This window comes from Triturus cristatus, chromosome 11 (genome assembly GCF_964204655.1).
Source record: "Triturus cristatus chromosome 11, aTriCri1.1, whole genome shotgun sequence".
Classification (NCBI taxonomy): Eukaryota; Metazoa; Chordata; class Amphibia; order Caudata; family Salamandridae; genus Triturus; species Triturus cristatus.
The window spans coordinates 1,150,651,871-1,150,677,828 of record NC_140594.1 but is presented as its reverse complement, the minus strand read 5'-3'; the positions used below and the strand labels follow the sequence as shown (position 1 = coordinate 1,150,677,828).

General features: G+C 43.0%; 1 protein-coding gene across 1 annotated transcript in view; it reads left to right on the top strand.

Moving 5' to 3' along the window:
• Positions 1 to 25,958, top strand: part of LOC146788619 (uncharacterized) — a 1,185,638-nt gene that overhangs the window by 532,216 nt on the left and 627,464 nt on the right. The window contains exons 34-35 of the mRNA XM_085635786.1: positions 18,451 to 18,690; positions 23,762 to 23,884. Of these exons, the coding sequence (XP_085491912.1) occupies positions 18,451 to 18,690; positions 23,762 to 23,884 (363 nt within the window). The remainder of the gene's footprint in view (positions 1 to 18,450; positions 18,691 to 23,761; positions 23,885 to 25,958) is intronic.

Here is a 25,958-nt window from a genome sequence, read left to right as displayed (position 1 = left end):
AGGCCCCCAATGGAAGTGGCGAAAGTAAACAAGCAGGGCCTCGGGGGGAGGGGTTGTCCAGGTTCTCTATATGCAGGCGGTCGTAGCCCGGCTGGTGACAGCGGCGGTAGATGCCGTGATTACAATGCCCAAGGGGGGCCCGAGGAGCAGGGCCCACCGCCTCTGCGTGGTTCGTTTGGGTCTCGTCCCCAGGAGACGCGGGGCCGCGTCGCAGGAGAGACTAATCGATGGGGCCTCCAGGGCCTCGGGGAGCACCGCAGTAATGAGGATGGGAGGCGCATGGGAGGGCAACGGGGCACACAAGGGATGTCGGCTGGTGTTTTGGCCTCCGGGTCTCATACTGGGCCCAGGACTTCCAGTGAGGCCGCGATGTTGCGTAGCAGTGCTCAGACGATGACTTGTACTGCACTCCCAGTCGCGATCAGCTCGGCAGCTGCATCCCGCACCTTCGCGACCATTTAAGAGCGGCCTATTGACCCAATCTTCAGTGTGCTGGCAGCCTAGAGGTTCCGGGTCAAGCACACTTCGTTGCGAGCAATTCTGTCCGGGACAGTTCTAGGTAGAACGGATAGATCGGGAGTGGCGCGATGGAGCAAAGCTACCGTGCGGCCATTTCCCATTGCAGCTGGCCACGCCTCCTCCAAGGAATTTCTTAAAGGCCTTTTCCAGGTCTTCCCACCAATAAGACACCCTCTTATATATACCTAGGCTACAATGGCCAAATTCTTCATCATAAAGACAAAAAAGGCCAGAATATGGTATATGAGGATAATTTGAAAAGGCACAGCCTCTTTTATTCGCCTTATAATGACAGCCTATGAGTCTACTCTGTCCTGCCCTCCTTCATCTCTATCATAAAAAAGAGGTTGTGAGGGATATTTATGCTGTTTGCAAATCATCTCAAATTATGCTCACATACCTTATTCTGTCTTCATAGCGAAGAATTTGGCCATTGTAGCCTAGGCATATAGGCTGCATAATCTGTCTCTTTCTTTTAGTGTCTTTGCAGGCCTTTCAGAAGAAAGGCGAAACTCCACACTTAAGAAGATATATTGACGAACTGCTCCGGTATCTCCGCACATGGGCAGGACTATTCAGGGCTTATGACTATAATGGAAATTACCCTAAATACATTCTATTTAGTATACTATATATACGTTGCAGCGGCCATGACAGTTTCTGGGTACCAACAGGCTGAGAGCATTATTCCCGCAGCCACCTTCGCTCACGGCATCAGCCTTGTGGCGGTGTAAGCTGCGCAGACCTTACAGACATGTTCGCCATTCTGGAAGAGAACCACACCCAGAGAAACGTGCCTTTTATTCATACCCCTACGCTAGCCTTGCGTACGCCGAGCCAGCCCACTAGGCTAAAGATTTGGGGGGAGGGGCCACGTACACACTATGTTTTCGTAATCTTCCCTACTGACTGTACTATCATGGTTGCGTCCACTGTCCACTTCACTTAGTAGACCATCAGTGTATGTTGAGATGTACATGTCTGTACTCTGCATACTCAAGTCTGTCCGGCACATCCCCTCAACACTTTGCATTGTATACTTTTATAATCGAGAATCACTTGTCACCTTCGCACATACTTTGCTCCCATCTCTTCCCGCATTCTGCATTGTGTAGCAGAGGTGCTATGTTTGGTTTGTGTACATGGCTAGCTACGGTTCCCACAGTACGTAGTGCCATTGTGTCTACTTGGTGTACATGTTGTTTGTCATGTTGAATGTGATTATATAAGGTAGCGCGTTTATTTACGAGCAGTGGTTTCTCCCATTTACATATCGCTGTGTTAAAGAGGATACAGAACTTTCTCACAGGTGAAAAGTGGGACCACAATGGCAGTCATTCATTACTATGCAAGAATGTCCAACTGCATGACGCGTCTAACCTTACAGCCCCCAATCTTGTGTGCTTTCCTTAAAAGCTTGCCAACTCACACAATCAGACCAACATTCACACAGCTTTCTAACGGCAGTTATCTGCTTCCTAATAACATGGACTGCTACGCAAAGTGAGCTGGCATACCATATGTCCTTACTGTTTCAAACCGGATAACTTCCTGTGGCAATCTCTGTTCCCACCCACACAAAGTAACTTCCAAAGTTCAACTTGGCCTTCAATACCTACTTTGAAAATAGATTTTAATAAACGGAGCAAACTGAACGCGCTTTTGTTTCAAACAGAAGTGTCCCTCACTTCTCCAAAAGTAATTTATCGACTGCAGATAGCACGAACTTCAAGTAAAATACACTCCCTTTTAAATATGAACCCCCTCATTACACTTTGTGAATTGTTACACAATTTTCAACACATCTTACATTTAAGCTCTGGCACACATTTTTAACACTGTCTCCTCTATGCCTTGCCACAGGCTTTCAAACTGTTTTTGGTATAATACCAGACTTCATTCATTCGATTATCTCTGGAATAACAGGAACAGTGCCCATAATTCTCGCTCTGTTTGCGGCCATTCTACTACTATTTTAGCTTGTAAAAAATAGCTGCGCTCCCTTTGGTAACAAGCATGTCCGACAGAATACGCCTCTACGTGAAGCTACATCAATACCGTGAAAAAATGGAACAACTTTTCGGTTGCCTGCCTCTATCTATTATCGGAGCAAGCTACAACATGACATTTATTTACACATATACAATCTGCGTGCAACCATCTTTTTATTGCAAAACTTGCCCAATCGACTGGCGAATGGATCTATGCCTTGCCAACATCCCAAAAAACGCTCCCGATATCAAGCAGGTAATGGAGTATCCTGAAAACCATGAACTTGATTGTTCGGGCAGTGGCGCAATGGCGGATGCAACGCAAAAAGGTATCCTGGCGGATTGGGATTTCTGCGCAGCCGCGAAAGATCTCCTGCAACGTGCGATCTTTGACAACATCGCAGATTGCCTGCCAATTCAAATTGCCGCTCCAACATTCAAGGAACATTACTGTCCCTTCGAGGATATGAATTGGATTGCTTCGCTTTTCTCACACGATGGCAACAATCGCCTCTTGGAACATTACACATCTCAAGCCGCTGAAGAACTTCCGGACTGCAATCTCCAAGACTTGTAAGAAATTCACTTTATTCTTGTATTGATTTTTTCCAACTTTTTTGATTTTTTCCGAATGTACCGGCACCTCATCTCAGCACCATCTCAAAACAGCACTTTCACACCAGTAGGGGTGAATACATCGCTTCACACTCCCTGTATAGCACACCCTAACCAACCCACAGAGCTCACCGCGCTCCTACCCTCCTCTTTCCTACTCTTTTCACCCTTTTTTCCCCTAACTCACTTCAACAGAATCACAAAATGGCTGCCTACACTTCCTAGTCGCAACCGCTCGCAGCCAATAAGCAGCAAGCTCGTACTCGTAACGCCTCAGCCAATCAGATGGCAGAATTCCCAAATATCGATAGCTGTAAATTTTGATATTTCTCCAAAACTACTGAATGGATTTACACAAAATAAACAAAAGCGTGCTTTCTAGACCAAGCCCCTTCTCCCTGCCAAATTTGGGGTAATTCTGTTCACCCTTTCGACCTGTAGCCTGGTCTAAAGTTTCCTATAGAAATTAACATGGAGAAAACACGTTTTGGGACCCCCCTTTTTTCTCGGCCCCCCCTTGACGAATCACTCCCAAACGTTCAACATATGAGCTGATATGAACAAAGAATTAGTTTAGAAAATTTCATGAAGATTCATTAAACAACGCCAAAGTTATAAGCAAAACAAAAAATGCTCTTCCTATGGAAACTTGGTCCTAACTATAAATACCTACGGGCGACCGCCAGTAGGTAATATATATATATATATGTATTTTTGGGTGTCATTTTGATTACTACATTTTACTCTGTGTTTGTAAATTGGAGTTGCATTTTTATTGAGTGATGTTTTTGACTTTTCGAGTGTTTTGGTATTTATAAATGTTTAACATGTTTTCTTTAAGTTAAGTCTGTCTGCTGTGTGTAGTAGCTACCAAAGACTGAGTTCAAGTTTAAATTATTGACACCTTTCTCCAATATGGGACCTATTCATAGATTTACCTACTTAAATCATCCCTGTTATGGAGCTGGGACTCCCACAGTATACATCAACAGCAGTACAATGTTACACATAGGCTGAAATCTGTGACACAGTCCCAGAATCAGCCTACTCTCATCATTTTAAAATGATCCAAAGCTCTGTCTTCCCCACTCAGGTTACCAGGCTAAAATGTCTACTCATTTGTGCGAAAGAAGTCACTTTGAGCTCTTATCAGTCATCAGATAAAATATTTTTTTCCCGCCTTTTTCCGAACTTCTGAGCGGAAACTCATTCCCCTTAATCTCCAGTGGCTGATTCTTTTAAAAAGGTCTTTTTAGCCCATGTGAATCTTGTGACAGGAAAATACTTCATTCAGAAGATCCCCACAAGGAGTGCATATATTGCTTATACCCTGACCACAAGGCAAAATACTGTAAAATATACTGTATATTTTTCCACACAAAAAAACCTAAAGTTCATATAGGTAGTGAAGAAGTATGGCTCAGTATATGGTGTACACCCATTGATGAGATATGCTGCACTGAGTCCAGGCAATCCTTAGTGATAGTTGCAGTGGACTCTGCTAACAAAAACGCTCAAGGGGTAGCTGTGGAGAGCAGCTAAGGCGTATCCAGGAGGGTGTAAAGAGGGTGCATTACCCCACAGTTAGTCAGTGAAGCTTACACACAAGAAAGAACAACACCAGTGATAGAAAAATACCTTGTATTTATTTTACGCTAACGCTAATACTGATTTGGTATATCTGCTACCCAAAGATGTCAATACACAGTAAGATATATTTCAAAACAGGTAAGTAAAGCACATAAAACACATGAGCACCTATGGGGGGGACAAACCATTTACTAAGTAAATGTAATACGAAGTGAATACCAAGACTAACACCAAAGGAACTAGAGACCAGGGGGGGCACGGAACCACCACAGGTAAGTAACTGAGAGTTGCTAGGTGTCAGTGTGCAGAGGTGATACCCCGGGTGAGTGGCCATAGGATAACGTGGGGAAGTCGCAATTGGAGTTTTACTGTTTCAGGACCGTTCCCAGAGGACCCTGAGGAAACACGTCGGACCACGGAAGGTTGAAGGACACCCCACCCGTGGATGCCCAGGGAACCAGGATACCTTCACCAGGGAGCCCCGATGAATAGGTGCAAAGTGGTGTTGGAACCCCCCTTTGAAGGCAATAGAGGATCTCAGCTGTCTAGCGGCTACAAAGTCTTGTGTTCCATGTAGGTGGAATCCAAATGTGAATTCTGGACTACAAGTACCTTCAAAGAGAGTGGGCAGAGTTCTAACCAACCGGAGGTGTCCGGGAGGAGCAGGAGCACAATGCCAGCCCTGTCTTAGGTACATTGCTGGAGCACAAAGGTTCTTAAAGATTCAGCTGTGGAGCCCAGGCAACATTGCAGGAGCATTGGAGGTGTTCATGAGCTGTTCCATGCCGGATGAAGAATGCAGGAGGGTCAGTGGCCCCAGGACCATCAACAAGCCTTGGCAAATGCAACACATGTATTGCAGAAAACATTTCTTAGTTGCAGACTAGCAAGGTCTGCGGGATTCACCCAGCAAGGGTAAGTCAGGGCCAGCGCTCAGCAAGCAGAAGAGCCATCAGGAATCATTGGAGATCCCAGGAGGACCCTCTGGCAGCAGGCACAGGGAGTCCTCGGCAGCACACAGAAGATGGATGCCCATGTCGCTGGAGAAGTAGGGAGGATGTCTCTCTTAAAGCTGTGTAATGCTGGAGGCTGGGGCTTCATGGAGCTTGAAGATCTTTGGTCAGTAGAGAAAACAAGCCTTGGCAGCAGCAAACAGACGTGGTGCACAGGGATGTGGTTCCGGTCGGCTGGAGAGGGATTACCCAAGTAGCACAGAAGACTTGTCAGGCCTCTGGAGAGCCAGCATACCGCCACTTGTGATGTAGAGCCGGGAGATATCTGGGGGACAGCAAGAACCACAAGTCAGTCATTGTCAAGGTGCCGGCGGATGCAGGGGAGTGACTCCTTCACTCCAAGAGAGATTCCTTCTTGCTATCTTTATGCATGTAGACTCGTGGGGGAGTCAGGAGGATGCACAGCCACCGAGGTTACAGAACTTGGGGACGCGCACATCTTGCCAAGGACACCGGACAGCTGAGGGGAACTGCCCCAGTCCCAGGTTCCATTGCTGTTTGAAGGAGTGGCTACTGGGGGCTCGCACAAAAAAGGCGCTGAAACCTTCCGCGGCGCGGGACGCGCACATCTTGGAACAGAGTGGGAGCCACTCGGACTCTGTTTGAAGAATTCAAGATGGTACACAGGGTGGGTTGGGTAGGAAAAGCCAGGAAACCCTTTACAGGTGACTGCCTGGTTCTTACTTTCCGCTCGCCTTGGCTAGTTGAAAGGATCTTAGGGAACGCGGTCAGTAATAAGATTGAAATCGGGATTAATATCCTCCCTTGGGCTATTTCTATCGGCCATCCCACCGGATAGCAAAATCAGACCACCCCCAGAGCACGTCTAGCTCAATGTATTCTGTTCCAGTATATAATCGTTTTAGCGCGTTCTCATCACTTGAGGAACTGGACTGACTGACAGAGGTTCCTCTAGGAATTCAAGGCAATAGCCTCTCTGGGCAGAGGCCAATTAAAATAATTCAGTCTGAAGAGCCCAGTTCAATACTAAATAGCGATGAAGCTTTAAATGTCACATCACATGAGCCAGAGATAATTGATCTTGAGCCCCAGTCACCTCAATTGCTTCGGAATGATGAGGGGCAGGTAAAAATCACTGTTTGGAATAGGGCGGGCTTATCCTCTAAACTCCAAAATGACCTTTTTTTAGACTTTATCAAAAAACGGACATTCTTTGTCTCCAAGAGACTTGGACCCAAAAGGAAATTCACATAGACGGATTTAAAACATACCATACTTCAGCTAGCCCATCTAACCACGGGAGATCAAAGGGAGGCTTATGTATTTATGTCTCAAACTTGGTGGCAATAAAAAAAAATCAAGCTCGAAATATCTGATCCCCACTATCAAATGCGAACACTATTAATGGATAGCAAATTTTCCCTAACGGTTGTGAACTTTTATAATAATATCGCCAAGGAAAAAGAGGAAGATAAAATGATTCAACTAAGACACGTCCTGCACAATATCCAGACTCATAGTTCTGGAAAAATACAGATCGTTTGGGGCGGAGATTTTAACGCCAATATATGCCCTCATAACAATAATCCGATATGCGGTTTGAGAGATGAGGAAAATTGTAACTTAACCCATTTTTCACACAATATCATTGGCAGCGCCCTGAACGAGAATATTTTTATGTTGGACCTGGCCTTTGCAAACAAATTAGTTATTCCCTCCATTCCTTTCTCACAAACGTTTAACGGGATTGGCCTGTGCTCCAGCATAGATTACATCCTGGTTTCAAATCTTCTTGGTAGTAGGGTAACGAAATTTAAAAAGCATAAGATAGCCATAAGTGACCACTTCCCACAATCAGTAACAATCTCAAATAAAAAATCCAAACATCATAACAAAAATAGGACCAAAAATTCTAATCATATCTGCACTAACTTGGATATCGATAGAACAAACGGTTACTCACTGAAATGGGAAATGATGGACCCCGATATAATAACACACTTAGTGGTGGGCAAGGCCCTTGACCCAATTATGACATGCCTAAATGTAAACACTTCTGATGGGCTGGTCCTAGAAAGTTTCCAAAACATCACGGCAACAATAAAAAACAGCCTGAAAGCAGAAAGAACAAGGGGGGACCATAAGAAAACTAGGTGGTTTGACACCAACTGCACAAAAGCCCACCGCGCACTTAAAAAAGCTATCCACAACATCGAAAAAGATAAACACGCCATCCAACAAGCTAGGAAATCATATTATCAGGCAGTAAAATTAAGAAAAAGGGGACTAAAAAATTCCCTGTGGGAAGATCTGCACAGGGCCAGCATCCAAAAAGATAGTAAGGCGTTCTGGAAAGTAGTCAGATCTCCTCTCCTTTCCTCTGAAGATACACCATCACTGGAAGTAACGATTGATGAACATCAATGGGTGAGCCACTTCATACATTTTTTGGCCTCCCTGAGGCGACTATAACCAGGAAAGGTCTATTATCCCCTCCCCCCGAAGATACTGTGATCTATCCATTTGAAGTAACATCAGCATTAAATGAAAGTAACGGTAGGAAAGCCCCTGGACCCGATGGGGTCCCCGTCGACATCTATAAGCACAATACTGACTTATGGGCCCCACTACTAACGCGCGTTCTTAACGCAACCTCTTCGACAGGCCTAATCAAAAGTTGGACTAAGTCCATCATGGTCCCTATCTATAAAAAAGGCGATAGACAGGATCCTTCCTGTTACAGGCCAATCTCTTTATTAGATTCATTGGGTAAAGTAGCAGGAAGGATATTCCTGTCTCGGTTACAAACCTGCGCGAAAGAAAAGAACGTATTATCAGATTTACAGTTCGGCTTCAGGGAAGGGCTGAGTACAATAGACCAGGGCCTTAACCTGGCCATTCTGATGGGTAAATACACAAGGGCGCGGAGGGGGAAACTGCACTTGGCATTTGTAGACCTCTCCGCGGCCTTCGATTGTGTTTCCCATAGTAAACTATGGAGTATATTGAAAGAAATGGAGCTAGAAGCATCCCTAATTAACTATTTGAAAGCCCTTTATAGCAATGCCACAGCATGCGTCCGATTTGGGCCCACAGGTCAATGTACCTCGTCATTTCAGGTGAGCAGAGGGGTAAGACAGGGGTGAGTCCTGGCCCCGTTCCTGTTTACATTATACACAAATGGCCTCGAAAAGGCCCTATTGGAAGGTTGCCAGGACATCCCCCAAGTGCACCAGAATTCGGCAAAAAGAAGCATACCGGCATTGCTCCATGAGGACGATGCCGTAATCATGGCAAGGACCCCAATGGCTCTGCAGAGGGCATTGGATTCTTACAATAACTTCATGCGTGATATTGACCTAAAGATAAATGTCACAAAAACATACGTGATGAACTGTGGAAAAGGCAGTAAGAAAGGAAAGGATCTATTCTTAAATGGGAGTAAACTGGCAAATACCTCTACCTACCCATATCTGGGGATATTAATAGATGACAAGGGTACATGGGACCAAGCAATTAATCTAAGAAAACTCCTTTTCATGAGATCCACTTCAGCCCTTGTCAACTTTTCGCAAAAATTGGGTAAAAGATCACCACCAGAATTAATAAAGATCTATAACGCCAAGTGTACGAGCGTAGCACTCTATGGGGCAGGGATCTGGGGCCATCGTAATGTATCTGCGATACAGAAAGTGGAAAACGCTTTTCTCAGATACCTATTAGCTGTCCCGGGTTCTACCTCCACATATGTCTGCCACGCTGAGATAGGAGTCCCCTACATAACGGATATTATAAAAATCCACCCAGTGACCCTGTGGCACCGTATCTGGAAGTCACAGAGCAACAAATTTAACCAGTTAGTGCTGCAGGACGCTCTGAAGCTGGATCATTCTCTAGATATAGACTGGATTAGATATGTAAGGGACTTCATGACAGACATAGGAAAACCCGAATACTTTTCTAATCCAATTTCAATTTCTGGTGTTCCGGGTAGAGAATTCAAGAAACTGTGTCTGCATCATATGGAGAGGTTCAGATTCGCCAATGAAGTGACAAAATCCACTGTCCTCTCAAATCTTATGTTAACTTCCTCCTTTGGTATGCAACCGTACTTACAAAACACTATAAAGGGTTATGACAGATTTGTCCTCACTCGATTAAGGTTGAATATTTTTCATAGGCTGGTCACCTTTCCATCGGTAAACGATTGGTCTAAAAACTTATCTACATGCCCGTGTGACGATATATCTCAACAATCAACAATGCACACCATCCTGTTCTGCAAATTTTATAATGATCTGAGAAGAAAGTGGATAGTCCCAATTTTAAAAATATGGGGCATTCAACAATGTCGCCCTGCCTTTATGGCCCTTCAATGTCTCGACAATGAATGCATAATCACAGATGTCACCTCTTACTTAAAGAAGCTCATTAAACGTCGGAATAACCTAGACTTAGACCACACTGAATACTAATGTTTTGTATGCTAAACAGTTTTAGGTACATAGAGCTTAAAATCAAATAATGCACTGTATATCATTCTTTTAGAATGTACTCTGCTATATGGTAAACTAAAACCACAAGATTTTGTGTTAGTGAATGAGTAATTCTTTATGACTTTCCTATTTCTCACTTAATTTTATTATAAAAAACCATCATGTAATCTATATGACGTTAAGACGGTTATTGTTAAACACAAGGTACCCTACGTTGATTTGGGAACATCCCCCAATGCATCCTAACATTGCTGAAGGGGGCTCTTTTTTTCCGTCTTTTAGAGACTTAAAATATATAATCTATGACTACCCAAAGTAATATGATCACAAACTGATTATCTTCCTCTCTAAGATTGCGATTTTGCACATACTTTTTATTGTATTGGATATATTGCCTATTTTTTTTAACTACATTTTCTTTTTAACTCATGTGTCTTAGTACAGAACAAATGTTTAAATGTAAATTTGTATATGCTTTTATGGTTTGTAAATGATCTTACCGAATAAAGCTTTCTGACTGACTGACTGACTGACTACAGAACTTGGAAGAGCACAGAGAAAAAGTTGTAGTAGGAGCCTTCCTACTAGTAGCAGTCCTTATCATGGTTCATGGCTCAGTCAAGCAGCAGAGGTCAGTTTCCGACAGCAGAAGAATCTTTAGACAAATCTTCAGTTGAAGCCAGTCGGTTCTTGAATACAAAGTCTGGACTAATCTAAAGACTCACCCTACGGGGAACCCTTAAGTAACCCAGAAAGGGGGCAGGACTACTTCTGCGATGACCCAAATATTAGGAGGGGGTTCAGGGACGCTAGTCTGGTGGACTAACCAGTCAGATGCTCCTAGGGGCCTCTGCCCATCTAAGATTCAAGATGGCAGAATGAAGTAGCCACCTGGCAGGGCTCTAGGCACCTCCCAGGAGAGGATCTGGACAGAGGGGTGGTCACTCCCCTGTCCTTTGTGTAGTTTCACGTCAGAGAGGGAGCTAAGGGCGCCTGAACTGGGGCACACCAGTTTGTTCAAGAAGAGCACCAAATGTGCCCTTCAAGCAGTCTGGAGACTCTCGAAGGACCCCCAACCTAAGACACCTATTTCTAAAGGAGAGGTGGTTACACCTCTCTTCAACTGGAAATCCTTTGTTCTGCCTTTCCCTGCCAGAGTTAAGCTTAGCAGCAGGAGGGCAGAACAGTGTCTGGGGTCGGCAGCAGCACTGGCTTACATGCAGACCCTACAAGGCTACACAGGTAGAACATGGGAAAGTCCTCTAAGGAGCCATCCCAGTGAATGGGATCATGCAACTATCATCGGAATTGGTGTAGTGGCATGATTCCAACATGTTTGATACTAAACATGACTGGGTTCGGTGAAGCCATTTTGAAGCTGGACATCTTGACTTTGCAAATGTCCACTGCATACATTAAAAGGACTTCCCTGCACTTACAGAGCCAGAGAATGGACTCCGGAGTTTGTAGAGGTGTCTCTGCTCGTGCAGTGGCACCCTCACACTTCGAACCATGCACCCTGCTGGTGGGCTGTAAGGCCTACCTTAGGGGTGAGTTATATGTTTTAAGTGCAGTGACAGGGATTTAAGGAAAACCTTAATTCTGAAGTGAAAGTAGCATGCACCATTTCACACAGGGTGAAATGGCAGACCTGCAGACACACTTTGCATGGTCTCCCATGGGTGGCACAGTATATGCAGCAAGCCATGGGAGGCCCCTGGTATACCAATGCCGTAGCTACCTTTGTGCCATATACTAGGGGCTTACAGGGGTACACAAGTATGCCAATTGTGGGGTGTACAGAGTACTTACCAATTAATTGAGGAGAGAGAGCAGAGACACTGGGGTCCTGATTAGCAGGATCCCCGTGTACTACAGTCAAAACTCACTGGCACCAGGCAGAAACTGGGGGTAACTATGCCAGAAAGATTCTTCTTTCCTACAGGTAGATTTAATTATGGCTCCAGAAATCCAAATCAGTAGAAATCCACGATATAACCACCAGATGTCATCAGACATTGGGCCTTTCCTTGAATTACTACCTGACGATAAAAAAGCAATCTTGTCAGAAGTAGAAATAATGTCCTAAGCAATAATAGATACAACAATGGATATTGCTTCAACAGAATGACAACAATTGCCTGGTGCTGCAGTATTACATAGGAAAGGCTGGCTCTGTTCTACCTCTTTAGACTCAGGTACGGAGTAAAATGATAGACGTGGTTTATGATGGTTAATCGCTATTTGATCAGCATGTTAATGAAGCACTTCCGGATACGGACACAGCACAATCCTGCAACAAAGACGACCACAACTCTTTCATGGAGCATGTGAAAAGTGCTAATTTTCATTCAGAGGAGGATATAAACCTTACAGATGTCAACTGCATCAATCAATTCAACAGCCCTACAGTAAGGCTTCACATAACAATATAGTCGGACACTATCAGCATCTTACCATAAGCAGACCTCTCAAAGAAGATCTACAAATCAAGGCAATGAACATTCAAGAAGACAGTGACATTAATGAAGCAATGGTTACGATGAATCATAGGATAGGAGAAAGAATCTCAACTTTTTACAGATGATGTGCAGATATAACATCTGACCGCTGGGAATTGGATCTTATATACTTTGGCCACATGCTAAAATTCATTCAAAAACCACCAATAATACCACCACCCACAGGCCCCCACCAACATCTTCTGTTACAAAGCAAGATACCTATACTGTGGTAAAAAGGTGCAATAGACAGGATGTATATTTCCATTTACCAATTCATCCCAATCATCACACTTACCTTTGATTCAAAGTGGCTGGTCACCATTATCATTTCAAGGTGTTGACATTTGGACGGAAGTCAGCCCCAAGAATATTCAAAAAGTGCATGGGTCACGCAGCTCATTTAAGAAAACAAGGCCATCAGTTTTTTTGCATACCTAGATGACTAGTTAGTCAAAGAAATTTCATACATCCTACAAAGAATTCAACAAGAGAGAGACTGCTGGCGGTTCTTCAATGAATTAGGCATTCTTTAAACTGAAGGAAATCTTGCTTATCCCATTCAAGAGAAATACAGTTTCTAGGAGCAATTTTAGATATAGTGAATGACAAGGCCTAGCCATTCAAACGAAAAGTAGACTGTCTAGCGATGATCTTCAAGGCTTTAAAAAAAGAAAAAACAAGTCACCGTCAGAACCTTGAAATCCCTTTTAGGGAAGATATTCTCCTGCATTCCTTTGATCCCCCATTTCTGCCTTCGTGTGAGGCCTATTCAAGAGGAACTTGACAAGCAGTGATTTTTCAAGTGCAGGAATCATTCAATGATATCAAAGAAGTGACAAGACAAGTAAAGCAGGCTTTTCCATTTGGCTTTTATTCTACACGAAAATATCAAAATGGCATTGTTCCTTCTGAAAGAAAATGCTCAGTTCATTAAGACCACAGATGCCTTCTTAGAAGGCTGAGTGCCACACTCTCAGGCACTAGCCATCCGTGGTAATGGTCTCCCAAGGAGCTGCAACTGCATCTCAACATGCTAAATATACTAGAGTTGAAGGGGCAGATTTATGACGACTGGCGCATCCCTGCATATCAGCAGGGATGCGCCAGTTACTATGCGCCACAGCTGCGCCACCATGGATGCGCCGCATTTATAATGCGGCGCACCATGGGGCAAAAACGGCACAGATGCGTCACGCATCTGTGCCGAAAAGTGGCGCATTGCTGGAGTTGCGTCACAAGCGCGACGCAGCTCCAGCAATGATCTGGGGGGCCCTATCTTTACAATGCTGCGTCAATCCTTACGCCTGCTTCAAGCAGGCGCAGGGTTTTGACGCAGCATGGGCCTAAAAGTGACTGAGTGAAATCTTGTAGATTTCACTCAGCCACTTTTAGGAGGCGTTCCTGCGCCGGAACGCCCCCACCTGCCCTGGAACGCCTACATGTGGCGCAGGGCTTTACAACGTGACGCATCTCCCAGATGCGTCACGTTGTAAATACCCCGCACCATGGCGCAGGATTTGCGCCGCTGCTGTGTCACAAAAGTGACGCAACGGCAGCGCAAAAGTGGCGCAAGTGCAACATAAATCTGCCCCGAAGTCCATATCACTGGGCTTAAGGCCCTTTCTTCCATGGTATTGATCCAAACAGATAATATTCAGGCAAGGTTTATATGAAAAACAAGAGGTAACGCATTCCCTACAGCTATCCATGGCAGCACAGATAATTGTATCCATCTAAAAGAAGAACATTTAACAGGAACAATCAACTGCTGGGCCTCAGCAGAGCTCCTTGATGTGTCTCGAGTTGGAGTTGCAACAGCAACAAGTCAACAAAATCTTTCTTACGCCGGGGAAAACCAAGTCTTGACCTGTTTGCAACCAACCCGTACTGCACATGCCGATACTATGTCAGCAGGCACAACTTTCCTGGCTCTTGAGGAAATGTCTTTTCAATCAATTGATCAGGAATGTATACATATGCCTGTCCACCTATTCAATGTATTCTGAGACTCCTGACAAAGATGAAGAGGGTCTGGTTCTAATGGCTGCTATGCGACCCACACAGCAGTGCTTCACATGGCTACTTCTGCTTTCAGAACAAAACAGAATTCCATTGAAACCATCACAGAACCTATTGACACAATGCATCGGTCAAATATTTAATCTGGATCTGAAGTCTCTGAGATTGACACCTTAGCTCCCAAATTCAATGAATTCCACGTTCTAGATTTACCAGAAGATTGCAGGATGGTATTATCTACTGCTAGAGCTCCACCAACAAACACAACTTATGGAACCTAAGGCAAACGATCCTGTTCATGATGCGCTGATCTTAGTTTACACCTAATATCATCTTTACCACGACAAATATAGCCATATTGAGTGCATCTGACTTAGTCAGGTCTGAGTCACAAATCATTCAAAGTCCATCTAGCGGCCATTTCTCATGACAGAAAACACTCAGTTGACCATCGCTAAAAGAATATTTAAAGAATATCTCAACAGCTTTTTCAGACTTTTTCCGATTATAAGAACCCCGTTGGACTAGTGGCATTTCAATGTAGTTTTAGCCCAACTAACGAGGACCCTTTTTAGGTCTCGACCTTGCTATCGCGTAAGCGATCGTAAAGCGAGACTATAGAAAGTGGGTTTGAAAAGTGCTCCCAAAAAGCGGATTGCATGGCTAGCACGCGCACAATCACGCGCATCGTGCCGCCATGCAATCCGCCTTTTGGGAGCACTTCAAAGGGTCCGCTCCCCCGCCCCCAAGCGCGCACGCGCCACGCTCCGCCGGGCTTCTCTTGTTTATGTTTGCAACACGCCAAGACTTCGGGTGGAGCTGCTTTGCTTTCCGCCAGTAGTTGCTTTCCTGCCACCATGTCACTGCTGCAATGTCCTTAATAGAATGCTTTCACTAACCGTTATCAGCTGCGACTGCTGATGCCCGTTTTTTAAACAATATAAACAGTTCTGCACTCTTCTTTAAAAAAATCTTACTGCGGTGAATGAAGTACTATGCACAGTACGGTGACCCCCTGGGCGAGTAGCGGCTGCGCCTGCCAGCCACCCCTGCAGTCCTGGCTCCATCGAAGCCCAGACCAATGTTTAAAACAGAGGAATATGATTCACAAGCTGCATTTTATGTACTGTTCTACACCTTTTCCAAAGAAGTGTTTAGCCACGTAAGGCGTTAATACTGCCAAGATGTACTTCATATGCTAATACATGCAGCTCATTCATCCTTTACGTCACATGGCCATCTTTTGCATGCGTGCCCCTTCGTAGATCTCAGGTAAGAATTATTGAGATGTTTATTTTTGCCACATATGTGCCGCTGTTTGTCAGCTAAGAAGAAATTTATGCACGGAGAAAAAACCGACTGTGGAGTTGGACATGCGTTTTTTTTGCCAGCTGTTTTTTTAAAAATATTATTTCAAATGCCACAGCTCTCCGGGATTTTGGGGAAATAATGCCAAGGTGTCTTCCCCATGACTATGCTGATGCACTAATAATGGCACCCGTCGGTTCTGTGGCTTCATAGCTAGAGCAGCCGACTTTGAAGCTGGGGAACAAGGCTAGAGTCTGGCAAGAGGCACACACATCCTGTGATTCCAGGCAATCACTCAATCTGACCATCCCTAGAAATGTATGTGTCCCTCTGTAACGTAACTAGTGCTCAGATACCTTCGGGTCGAGTTCTCACTGTATAAAAATATTTTTTTAAAACATCGACCAAGGCTAACAAATAAACTATGACGTCATCTCTGCTCAGGCCATTGTTTTCGTTCTATGGTTTGCATTTTATAGTTTAGTCATTTGGCATCAACTACCTTGCTAAGCCCGGTCCCACAAATAAAAGTCACGTATAAAACCAAATGGGAAATGAAGCGGGCTCAGTGATTTAAGAATCGTTCGCTGGTGTATTACCAACACTCGCCAGCAGATATTTTCAAATAAAAAACTGTATTTTTAGGTGCATCATATTTAAAAAAAATCAGTATGACTAATTTATCTTAATGGACACTAAAACCAAAACAAAAAACCCACATCAGCTAGGTTGCGTATGTTTAAATTCTTAAAAAGAAAAAGTTCCTTTTAAAATTACTTTCCTTTCACTCCATTAATTATTTCTCTATGTCTCTCCCTCCCTTCCTGTATTCCTGTCTCAGTCTCCTCCTCCCTTCCTGTATTCCTGTCTGTCTCTCCCTCCCTTCCTGTCTCTGTCTCTCCCTCCCTTCCTGTATTCCTGTCTCTGTCTCCTCCTCCCTTCCTGTATTCCTGTCTGTCTTCCTCCCTTCCTGTATTCATGTCTCTGTCTCCTCCTCCCTTCCTGTATTCCTGTCTCTGTCTCCCTCCCTTCCTGTATTCCTGTCTCTGTCTCTCCATCCCTCCCTTCCTGTCTCTGTCTCTCCCTCCCTTCCTGTATTCCTGCCTCTCTCTCTCTCCCTCCCTTCCTGTATTCCTGTCACTGTCTCTCCCTCCCTTCCTGTATTCCTGTCTCTGTCGTCTCTCCCTCCCTGTCTCTGTCTCTCTCTCCCTTCCTGTATTCCTGTCTCTGTCTCCTCCTACCTTCCTGTATTCCTGTCTCTCTGTCTCTCCTTCCCTTCCTATATTCCTGTCTATGTCTCTCCCTCTCTTCCTGTATTCCTGTCTCTGTCTCTCCCTCCCTTCCTATATTCCTGTCTCCATGTCTATCCCTCCCTTTCTCCCATCTAGTCTCTCTCACTGGCCCCACTCCCCCGTCATTATTTCCATTCCTCCCATTCCGTCTCCTTCTTTACCTGGCCCTAGTGGCTCTATTAGCATCTCCCAAACAATGCTCCTAAAATGTATCTCGCAGCAGGACAAGGACAACCTCTCCACTTGGCCATACATATCACACCTCTTAAACACTGGGTGGGAAGTATCATGTGAACAAAAATACTTTACATGTTCTTCATCGCCAGGCACTACAATTAAAGAACGTTTTAAGTTATTTTAAGTGCATTTGGATCTTGTTAGAATTGCCGGCGCTGAGCACCGGCAGGACCCAGCTCACTTAAAGCCCTGGGTAGGAGATACAAACAAGCATTAAAAATGCAATAGGTCTCGCCTTTCATTAAGTTAAAGGCATTTGCTTTGCTATACAATACCATTAACAAAGCAAATGGCTTTGACGTAATCAAAGGCGAGACCTATTGCATTTTCAATGCTTGTTAAACCAATTCACCAGGCAGAATTAAAATTACTTTCTCGGAAAGCGGAACTTACATCTCCCAGGAGAGTTGGCGAAATCCAGGCCTTTACAATCAAAGACATTTTCTCCTATTTAATAACAATAAAGTGATTCTATGAAAGAATCATTGTTTTATATTTAAGGTGCCCAAAGATTTCCATTTGACTAACAAATAATATTGAAAATGTATTTCTGACAGTGGTAAATTGACTAACTGCAATAATCGGAGCAGATCAACCTCTGTGTTGAATTGGTACTCTGCCTTCATTCATCTTATTGGCCAGATTTCATATCACATAATGTGTTGAATGGACCACATATGACAGTTTAAATGTTATCAGAGTGTTTGGAAACTCTGCTGTGTTAAAATTAAGTACTGGTTATTCCCAACTTAATGATAGGGATTTTTAAAGCATGGTAATCTATGAAAGATACCAAAGCTGAAGAACTATAGTTACTTGTAAGTACATTTTCTGGTTCAGTAATGCCATTGTGCCAGTTCAAGTGACATTCACTGACTATTTTAAGATCTGCTTCTTTTTTGCAGATATTGATGAATGTGCTTCTAGCTCAACCACTTGCCCTATAACTTCTGAGTGCATCAACAACATGGGCTCTTTTACATGCCAGTGTAAGGCTGGTTATGATGGAGAGGAATGTACAGATATAGACGAATGTGCAACTAATGAAGACAACTGTCACACTAATGCCTACTGCAACAACACAGATGGGTCCTTCTCCTGCACATGCCGGCCTGGATTCACCGGAAATGGGACTGATTGCCAAGGTGAGTCGTTAAAATGGTTTTATGTTAAGAGTAAGTGCACTTGTGGCTGCCACAAGCCATACGTTTGGTTGTGCTCAACCAATGGCTGGGTTTGAAACATCATAATTTTGCTAACTAAATCAAATCAAAAATATGTATATTGAAAACAAAATCTGTTGAACACATCCATATTGTTATGCACACATCACAAGATAAAATAGCATATCCCATCAAACAAATATTGAAATTGTTTTTTATCTATCAAAAATAAAGCAATTCAACATCAATATTGCAATTAAAAAAATAATACCATAAAAAACCAAGCCACTCTTTGTAACAATTACAACAAAGTCCAACATTCCACTCCTGATATGGATGTCATGATGTAGAAAATCATGGTTATTACATTTGGCCCACCACTTCTTAAGTGTTACTAAAAAACTCTAAAGTGTGCTAAAATCTAAATGTTTTCCTTGGTGGTTTGTAATTTTACCTCTCTACTTGAAGACAGCAACTATTTACATTGTGTGGGTTGTTGGTTTACTCTGCTCAAGTGAGCTTCTCGTGTATCTAATTTTCACCCTCACAAAAACTAGTTTCAGCCAATGTTTCCTATAACCTTAATACAAAGGGCACAGGAACAAAAGGCACTTTAAAGATTATATCTGCTCAATACGAACATTTAGCAGAGACCACATTCTTTTGTCTCCATTAGACAATTAAACCCACACAGGGAAAATCCCAAACCAGAATGTCCCTTTTAGTTTGAGGTAGGTGAACTGATGAATCAAGTAAAAATCTTTCTCTACCTGGATATGGCTGGCACCATCAACTATGCGTCAATACTCCCCTTTAATTCACCTTCTCTCAGACCACTCTGATTATTGTTCCTTGAACATTGAAGCTACTGGCTTGGTTCTAGTGTTAGGTTTGGCTCATATATCACTATGTTCCTTGGCTACTAAGATGTCCTAGACATGTTTGAATTGTGTGAAGAACTCCTTTGTGGGAGTCCTACAACGTTGTTTAAACTATGTCCGAAGCAAATAAGCTATTGCCTGGGCAATAGCCTTATCTAACAGAGGTTTAGCCTAAGCCCCATCTACAAACTGACTCCTGCAACACCTAGTTCTAAACATAACAGCATTATTGAAGTACTCAGTGTAATTTCATTAAACCATCTACAGATCTCCATTAGTATATTGCCAATTCATCTGAGTTGACCCACATTTACTCTCCATGCACTGATGTTGACAGCACCCGGACGTTTTTACATTTTATTAGTTGGGGTTCACAAGGCCCCCTTTTAGTTTCCAACTGAGAAATTGTAGATCTCTGCCTCCACAACCATGTGTTGTATGGATCTTTCACTGTGGTCTACACAGGCCCCAACTCTTAAACAAATGCACAAATAATCATAGCAAAATACTCTCTCTAAGTGGGCAGCCTCATAATCCACCTGTATGCTTATCTTCTTCGTTGCTTTTATTACCTTACTTTTAGGTTAGGTAGCCAGGGGAGCAAAGTATATATGAGATGGTCTTCCCCATTGACAATTCTGCACAACCCTGCCAAACCCAGCATGTCCAAAACACTGGCAAACCTTGGCCATGTTTTGCCTACCATTGATAAAGCACAGATAACCATGGTTTGTCGATGAACATAAAATCAGAGCTGTTGTACTATGTTTAAGGGCTTCGTGACCATCTGTCCACTATCTTGATGGTACGGATTTGCATCCCATCCTGATCAACAGTCAAGAGAAGATGATTCCTTTTGTAAAGAGTTTATTCTATTACAGAAATATAGGTTGGAGAGGATCCCCAGCCTGCCAACAACTAAATAATAACCAGAGTCAGCACACTTCAACATTGTCAAAGGACAGCAGCATTGATGTCCCTAGTTTATTCCAAGGCCTAAACAAAAGGAATCGTCACTTTACAGACCAGCCAGTCTAATGGCCAGTTCACCACTGATAATTTATTATTTCAACATTTATTGGCTTGGTTGCTGTTTTTCTCACTTTGCAACATTAAATTATAGCTCTGTCTAAAAGTTGCTTTTATCTTTTCAAGGACTTGAGCATGTCTTTTCTGTTTTGTCCTTTTTGTCATAGAGTAATGCTAGTCTGTGTTTTTATTTCGGTATTTATATGTTATAGAAATAGCATTGACATTGCCCTCCCAGAGTATGAAACACAGGCAGCAGGGAGTGAGGGGTGTTACATTGATTTGGAAACCTCAATGGGTCAGCCTACTTCAGAAACTGGTTACCTTCACTTTAGCGACTGAAGTTAGTTTTTTCACAATGAGCACATCTGCACACAAGGTCGATTCCCTTCAGTGGCAGTTATTTTATTTTTACTATACAACTGCATTAATGTTGCCTTTGAGTTTAGAGCCTTAGATGAAAGCACTGCTCTTCATACCAGATGTGAGCACAGGCCACATTCCATGCTTAATCAGTTCCTGTCTCCTGCAAATACTATTTAAAAATCTTTTTGTATACCTTTGATTATCGGACTGCTGGTATTTCATGGCATACCAAATTGCACCCGTTTGAAACTGTTATGTATTACGTTATCCTCTACATGTGAATTCATAAACAGACAATTCTTCAGAACGCATTTATTCAATTTCACCAATGGTTCTATATTAAACTTTGCCTATGAAGAAAACCGACCTTTATCATGTTTAATTTGCTGCACTTGAAAAAAAAAAATATTTTATCTCCTTCTTCCCTTCCTTCTTTTCGTTATCTCTTTTTGTTCTTGTTTATTGCTTTCTTTTTCTATTGCTTTCTTTCTCTCCTGTCTTCTTTCCTCATCTTTTTTCATTCATACTTTTCTTCTTTTTTTCAATCCTTCACTTCTTTCTTGTTTTTTCCTTCTATCCTTCTTTTCTTGCTTTCTTTCCTTTCTACTTTATTTCAGTCTCTCTACCCTTCTTTCTTTCTCTCCTTTCTTTCATTTGTGCTGTCTTTCTTTCCTGCTTTTTTCTTTCTGCCCTTTTGTTAGATCTTTATTTTATTTCTTTTTTATTTTCTTCGTCCCATTTTTCCTTCTCTCTTTTCTTTCTTTCTTTCCTTCTTACATTCTGTCTTGCTATCCATTTTTGTTCTTTCTGTCGTGCCTTCTTTCTTTCCTTCTTTTTGAAAGACAAGAGGCAGGCAGCCAGTGGCAGAGCGATTGGCATTTTTTTAGGTCTGTGATAGCCAAGACCTTTGGATTTTACTAAAATGATGTGTATGACATAGTTACTTATAGGGGTTCTCAGCTACACTTCATCCATTTGTCTGTGGTCATAATAGTCACATTATTCTCCAACCCACTCCAGCATGCATGAAGTGGAAGTGCGTGACAACACTTTAGCCATTGCCTGACTTCACAACGAGTTTCTGAATGCTGCCCTTTTTACAAGGAGCACATCCACACATAAAGTAGTTTCCTTCGGTGTGCTGGAGTAGTATGGTAATATGTGCTTTTTTTAACACAAAAACATTTTTGTCTTTAGTTTCTTTTTGTTGTTGTTTTTTTTTTTTTTACATTGACAAACCCTGGAAGATTCCCAAACATTACAAAACAAAACAAGAATTGGCAAACTGCTGGCAAACAACTGCAGACCTATTGGGTTTGCCAATGCCTGTTTCAATGAAAAATGCCAGTCATTGCTTTTATTTCGGTATTTCTATTTTATGGTGATAGCCTTTACACAGACTGCAGGGAGCGCTGGATGTTACATTGACTTGGAGAGCAGGCAAGTCTACTTGGCAGCCGAGGGCACTCTAATAATCCTGCAATTAAAAAAGGAGAGCAGTAAAATGACTGATTCAAAAGACACATTTTAATTGGTTTCCTAAACTTGCCAGATTTGCGCCTCACACAGCTGCAGTTGAAAATAATCACATTACACTAAATTTTGAAACAATTTCAGAAGCTGCATTTTCTGCAGTGTGCTGGTAAAATTGTTACTCTTCTCCCAACGGTCTGCCCGACAGGACCATTGGGTAAATCTGCATTTTCCATATGAGTTGCATCCAGGGAGAGAGATACATTGCTGTAACAATGTGTAGGGTTCCCCAGGGGGCCAGATGCTACAATAAGATAGCTGGCCCGCCCTCCCCGCCAGAGTCAGGCAGAGCTTTAGGAAACAGGGCACTCTGATTGGCTTCTGACTGCCACAGAGAATGTTTAAACACGCAGACTGCTTCCTATTGGCTGAAACTAAAACAAAACCAGCCAGACTTTCTGGAACGGTACGCTCACTTAGCATTTATGGAAAACTGATATTCAGTATAATAATAATAATAGGTCTCAGTGTTCTGATTGGCTGTTTAGTATCCAATCAAAATAGTGTAACATTTTGGAGACCAGAGATGAGGGCTATTCTGAGATAGGCCATTGAATCTGTGCTTTTATTTAGCTTACCTGCAGAACAAATTTTATTTTTGGTGTTAATCGAAATAAAACTCAGCCTTTCCTGTTTACTAAAAACACAGATTCATCAGTGTGCTGCGGTAAAAAATTGCTCCCACTCCTGTTGACAGGTGGCAAATGTTTAAATCTTTGTGTATGCTACACAGTGCCCAAAACTTTACCACATGCTCACCTACGTCATTCTTCCAGCTTCCATTCCAAACCCTCTTCTTTCTCGATACTGCTGTCCCAGTATTCAGTGGCAGTCAGCTAACGTGTTACCTCGACCCCCTGAATACCTCAAACACCTGCACTTGGGCAAATCCTTGTAAATGTGTGAGCAACGTGGCGAGATCCTAACCTGTGGGCGTGCCCATAAAGATCAACCAATAGCATAGCTCAGCTTACCACGTCATCTCTAATGAATAAACTGCAAGAAACAAATGTGGTGACGAGCAGACGTTTGTGGTAGTAGACAGGTTCTCCAAAAATGGCCACCGTTAGAACACTTACTGTTACACATGACTAGGCCTGCGTCGTTTCCTGGTCCATTCAACACAGGCTCGGCCTCACAAGGCCTGTGACATGAGTCTACAGGGCGTGTCTCAGGCTCAGCATCTTCAGAAGTAAAGATGAGCTCTAAAAATGGAAGCCAGTAAGTGTGCTCTTACGTTTCAGATATCGACGAGTGCATGGTCAATGCGTCCTCCTGTCAGGTGAACGAGGATTGCCAGAACATACCAGGGGGTTTCCTATGTCCGTGCAAGGCTGGATATTCATATGTGAACGGCACGTGTCAAGGTATGTAAAGTTTGTATGTAACAGCAGCGCTAAGTGATATCAAAATGGGTTTTTAATGCCTGCATTTGTGTACATGGGTAGTTACATAAGTGTGTAAGCGAAATCTGTATGTATTTAGTGTGTGTTCACGAATATGTCCTATTGCGTATGTGGTTGTAGTCGGAGATTCATGTATGCATTTAACTGTGCATGTATATTTATGTTTGCATGAATGTACTGTTCTATTTAAGACAGTCTAGGTGCAGACATTCAGGTGCCTCTCGTAACTTTTTTCAGCATTAGTTGTACCTGGATAGGTGAATGTTTCTTCTTTCAGGGTCCCCTTTTATGGAACAACTGATAGAGTTTCAGGAAGCTGGCTCTTTAATCAGTACAGAGCTGTGGCTTGCACCACAGTGGATAACATTGCTGTATCAGCGCAGTAGACCTTTCTTATAGCTACTTTTATTGGCATTATTCTTTAGCATTGAAGTTGCTGACAGCACTTTTTCCATATCATTAACATTGCACCATCTCGTGTAATAATGCCAGGGATTCTGTACTCGAAAGCCCTGTACAAACTTCCAACATTGTGAGGCCATAACCCTAGAACCTCTCCTCACTGTATCCTGCGCCACAAGCCTTTTTTGGATTTCAACACAGTCCGTTTTTAGTTGTCTGTTGTCGAAGATTTGTTGTGGACAACACCAATACTCACAGTGGGCTATGGGACAGCCCACTGCATACCATAGGTTAGCTCTCTTATTCATCTTTTTTGCTTGTTTGTTATTGGATGGCTATCCTCCTTCTTGTGCTTGTCCCACCCAGAAGCATAGCTTTCATAATATTGTTTTAAGTGATTGACTTCCACGTCTTACATTCACGGAGCTCCCTATTCTTGCTATTTCAGAACTCCATGGCAGTGAACTGGTTCTCTTGCTCTTGCCCTTTCGATCTACTTCCCCTCGCATTTCTGTCCGCCCAGTCTTTCCAAGGTGCCTCTCCATCCCCCTACTCTCTCCTTTGTTGCTCCTACACCCAGACCGCCACATTTCTAGGGTGGATTGGCAGTTCCAGCATTTACTACTGTGCAGCTCTTTTTCTCTTTTATGTAGGGCCATGTGTATTTTTAGATGTGCTGCTTCAAGATTGCCATCCACAGATTGGAATGGTAGATCAATAATTACAAAATGAAGCTGTGTCATGAGACCTATGTGCGCATGGTAACCCATGTTCATATATGTTTCATCACACTGCAGTGACTTGTTTTTTAGATGCTGCTCAGCATTGGCAAACACGCACTTTATTTCTTTCCGCCCAATAATATCAGCAGAAAGCTTTGGCAAAGCAATAAGGTCTTGTAATGCTATTGAAAGACGACACCTGTTGGCTTTGCCAGTGTTGTTTTTGTTGATAACATACAGGCACTGTTACAACTGCAGAGTCATTTCCACTTCGAACCAAGCGATGATGAGAGAGTGACATTACAATATCGGCAGCACAACTGCAGGCTTTGGGCTCTAAAAAAAAAGTTTTTGGTAGAGTCAACATCATATGGAGGTGGTAAACCTCCTGGCCTTCTACTGTTATCAGAGAAGCACATTCTGTATAGTAATCCCTTTCGAGTTGGCACTTGGTACACCTGTGCTTTCACTTCCTGATAAGTCTGATGTTACGTAGACTTCACCACACTGATACTATTACCACTGAAAGGTAATATCAAAGTAATAATATTGACAACAAAAATATCTACAGCAGTACAATATATGTGTTGACTACAAAATGTCCATATCCAGCGCAGTTCATACTTTTTAAGTCACTTCCTTTTGCCTTTCGGTTTTAGCCTCCATCATGGTCATTCTGATGGATACATCTACCTGCTTATTCCTCACTATTTGCATGTCTTCCTTTTTTAATATCACCCTATGCGCCAGCTTTTATGGATTTTTTTTTTTCGATAGCTCAACAGGGGGTGTCGGTAGGTACACGGCTCCTCACGTGCCACCATATGACATCACTGGAGCCATAAATTGTTGAGCCCTACATTGTTTAACATCTATATTGTCCCCTTTGCGAAACTCCTTAGTTCCTGGGG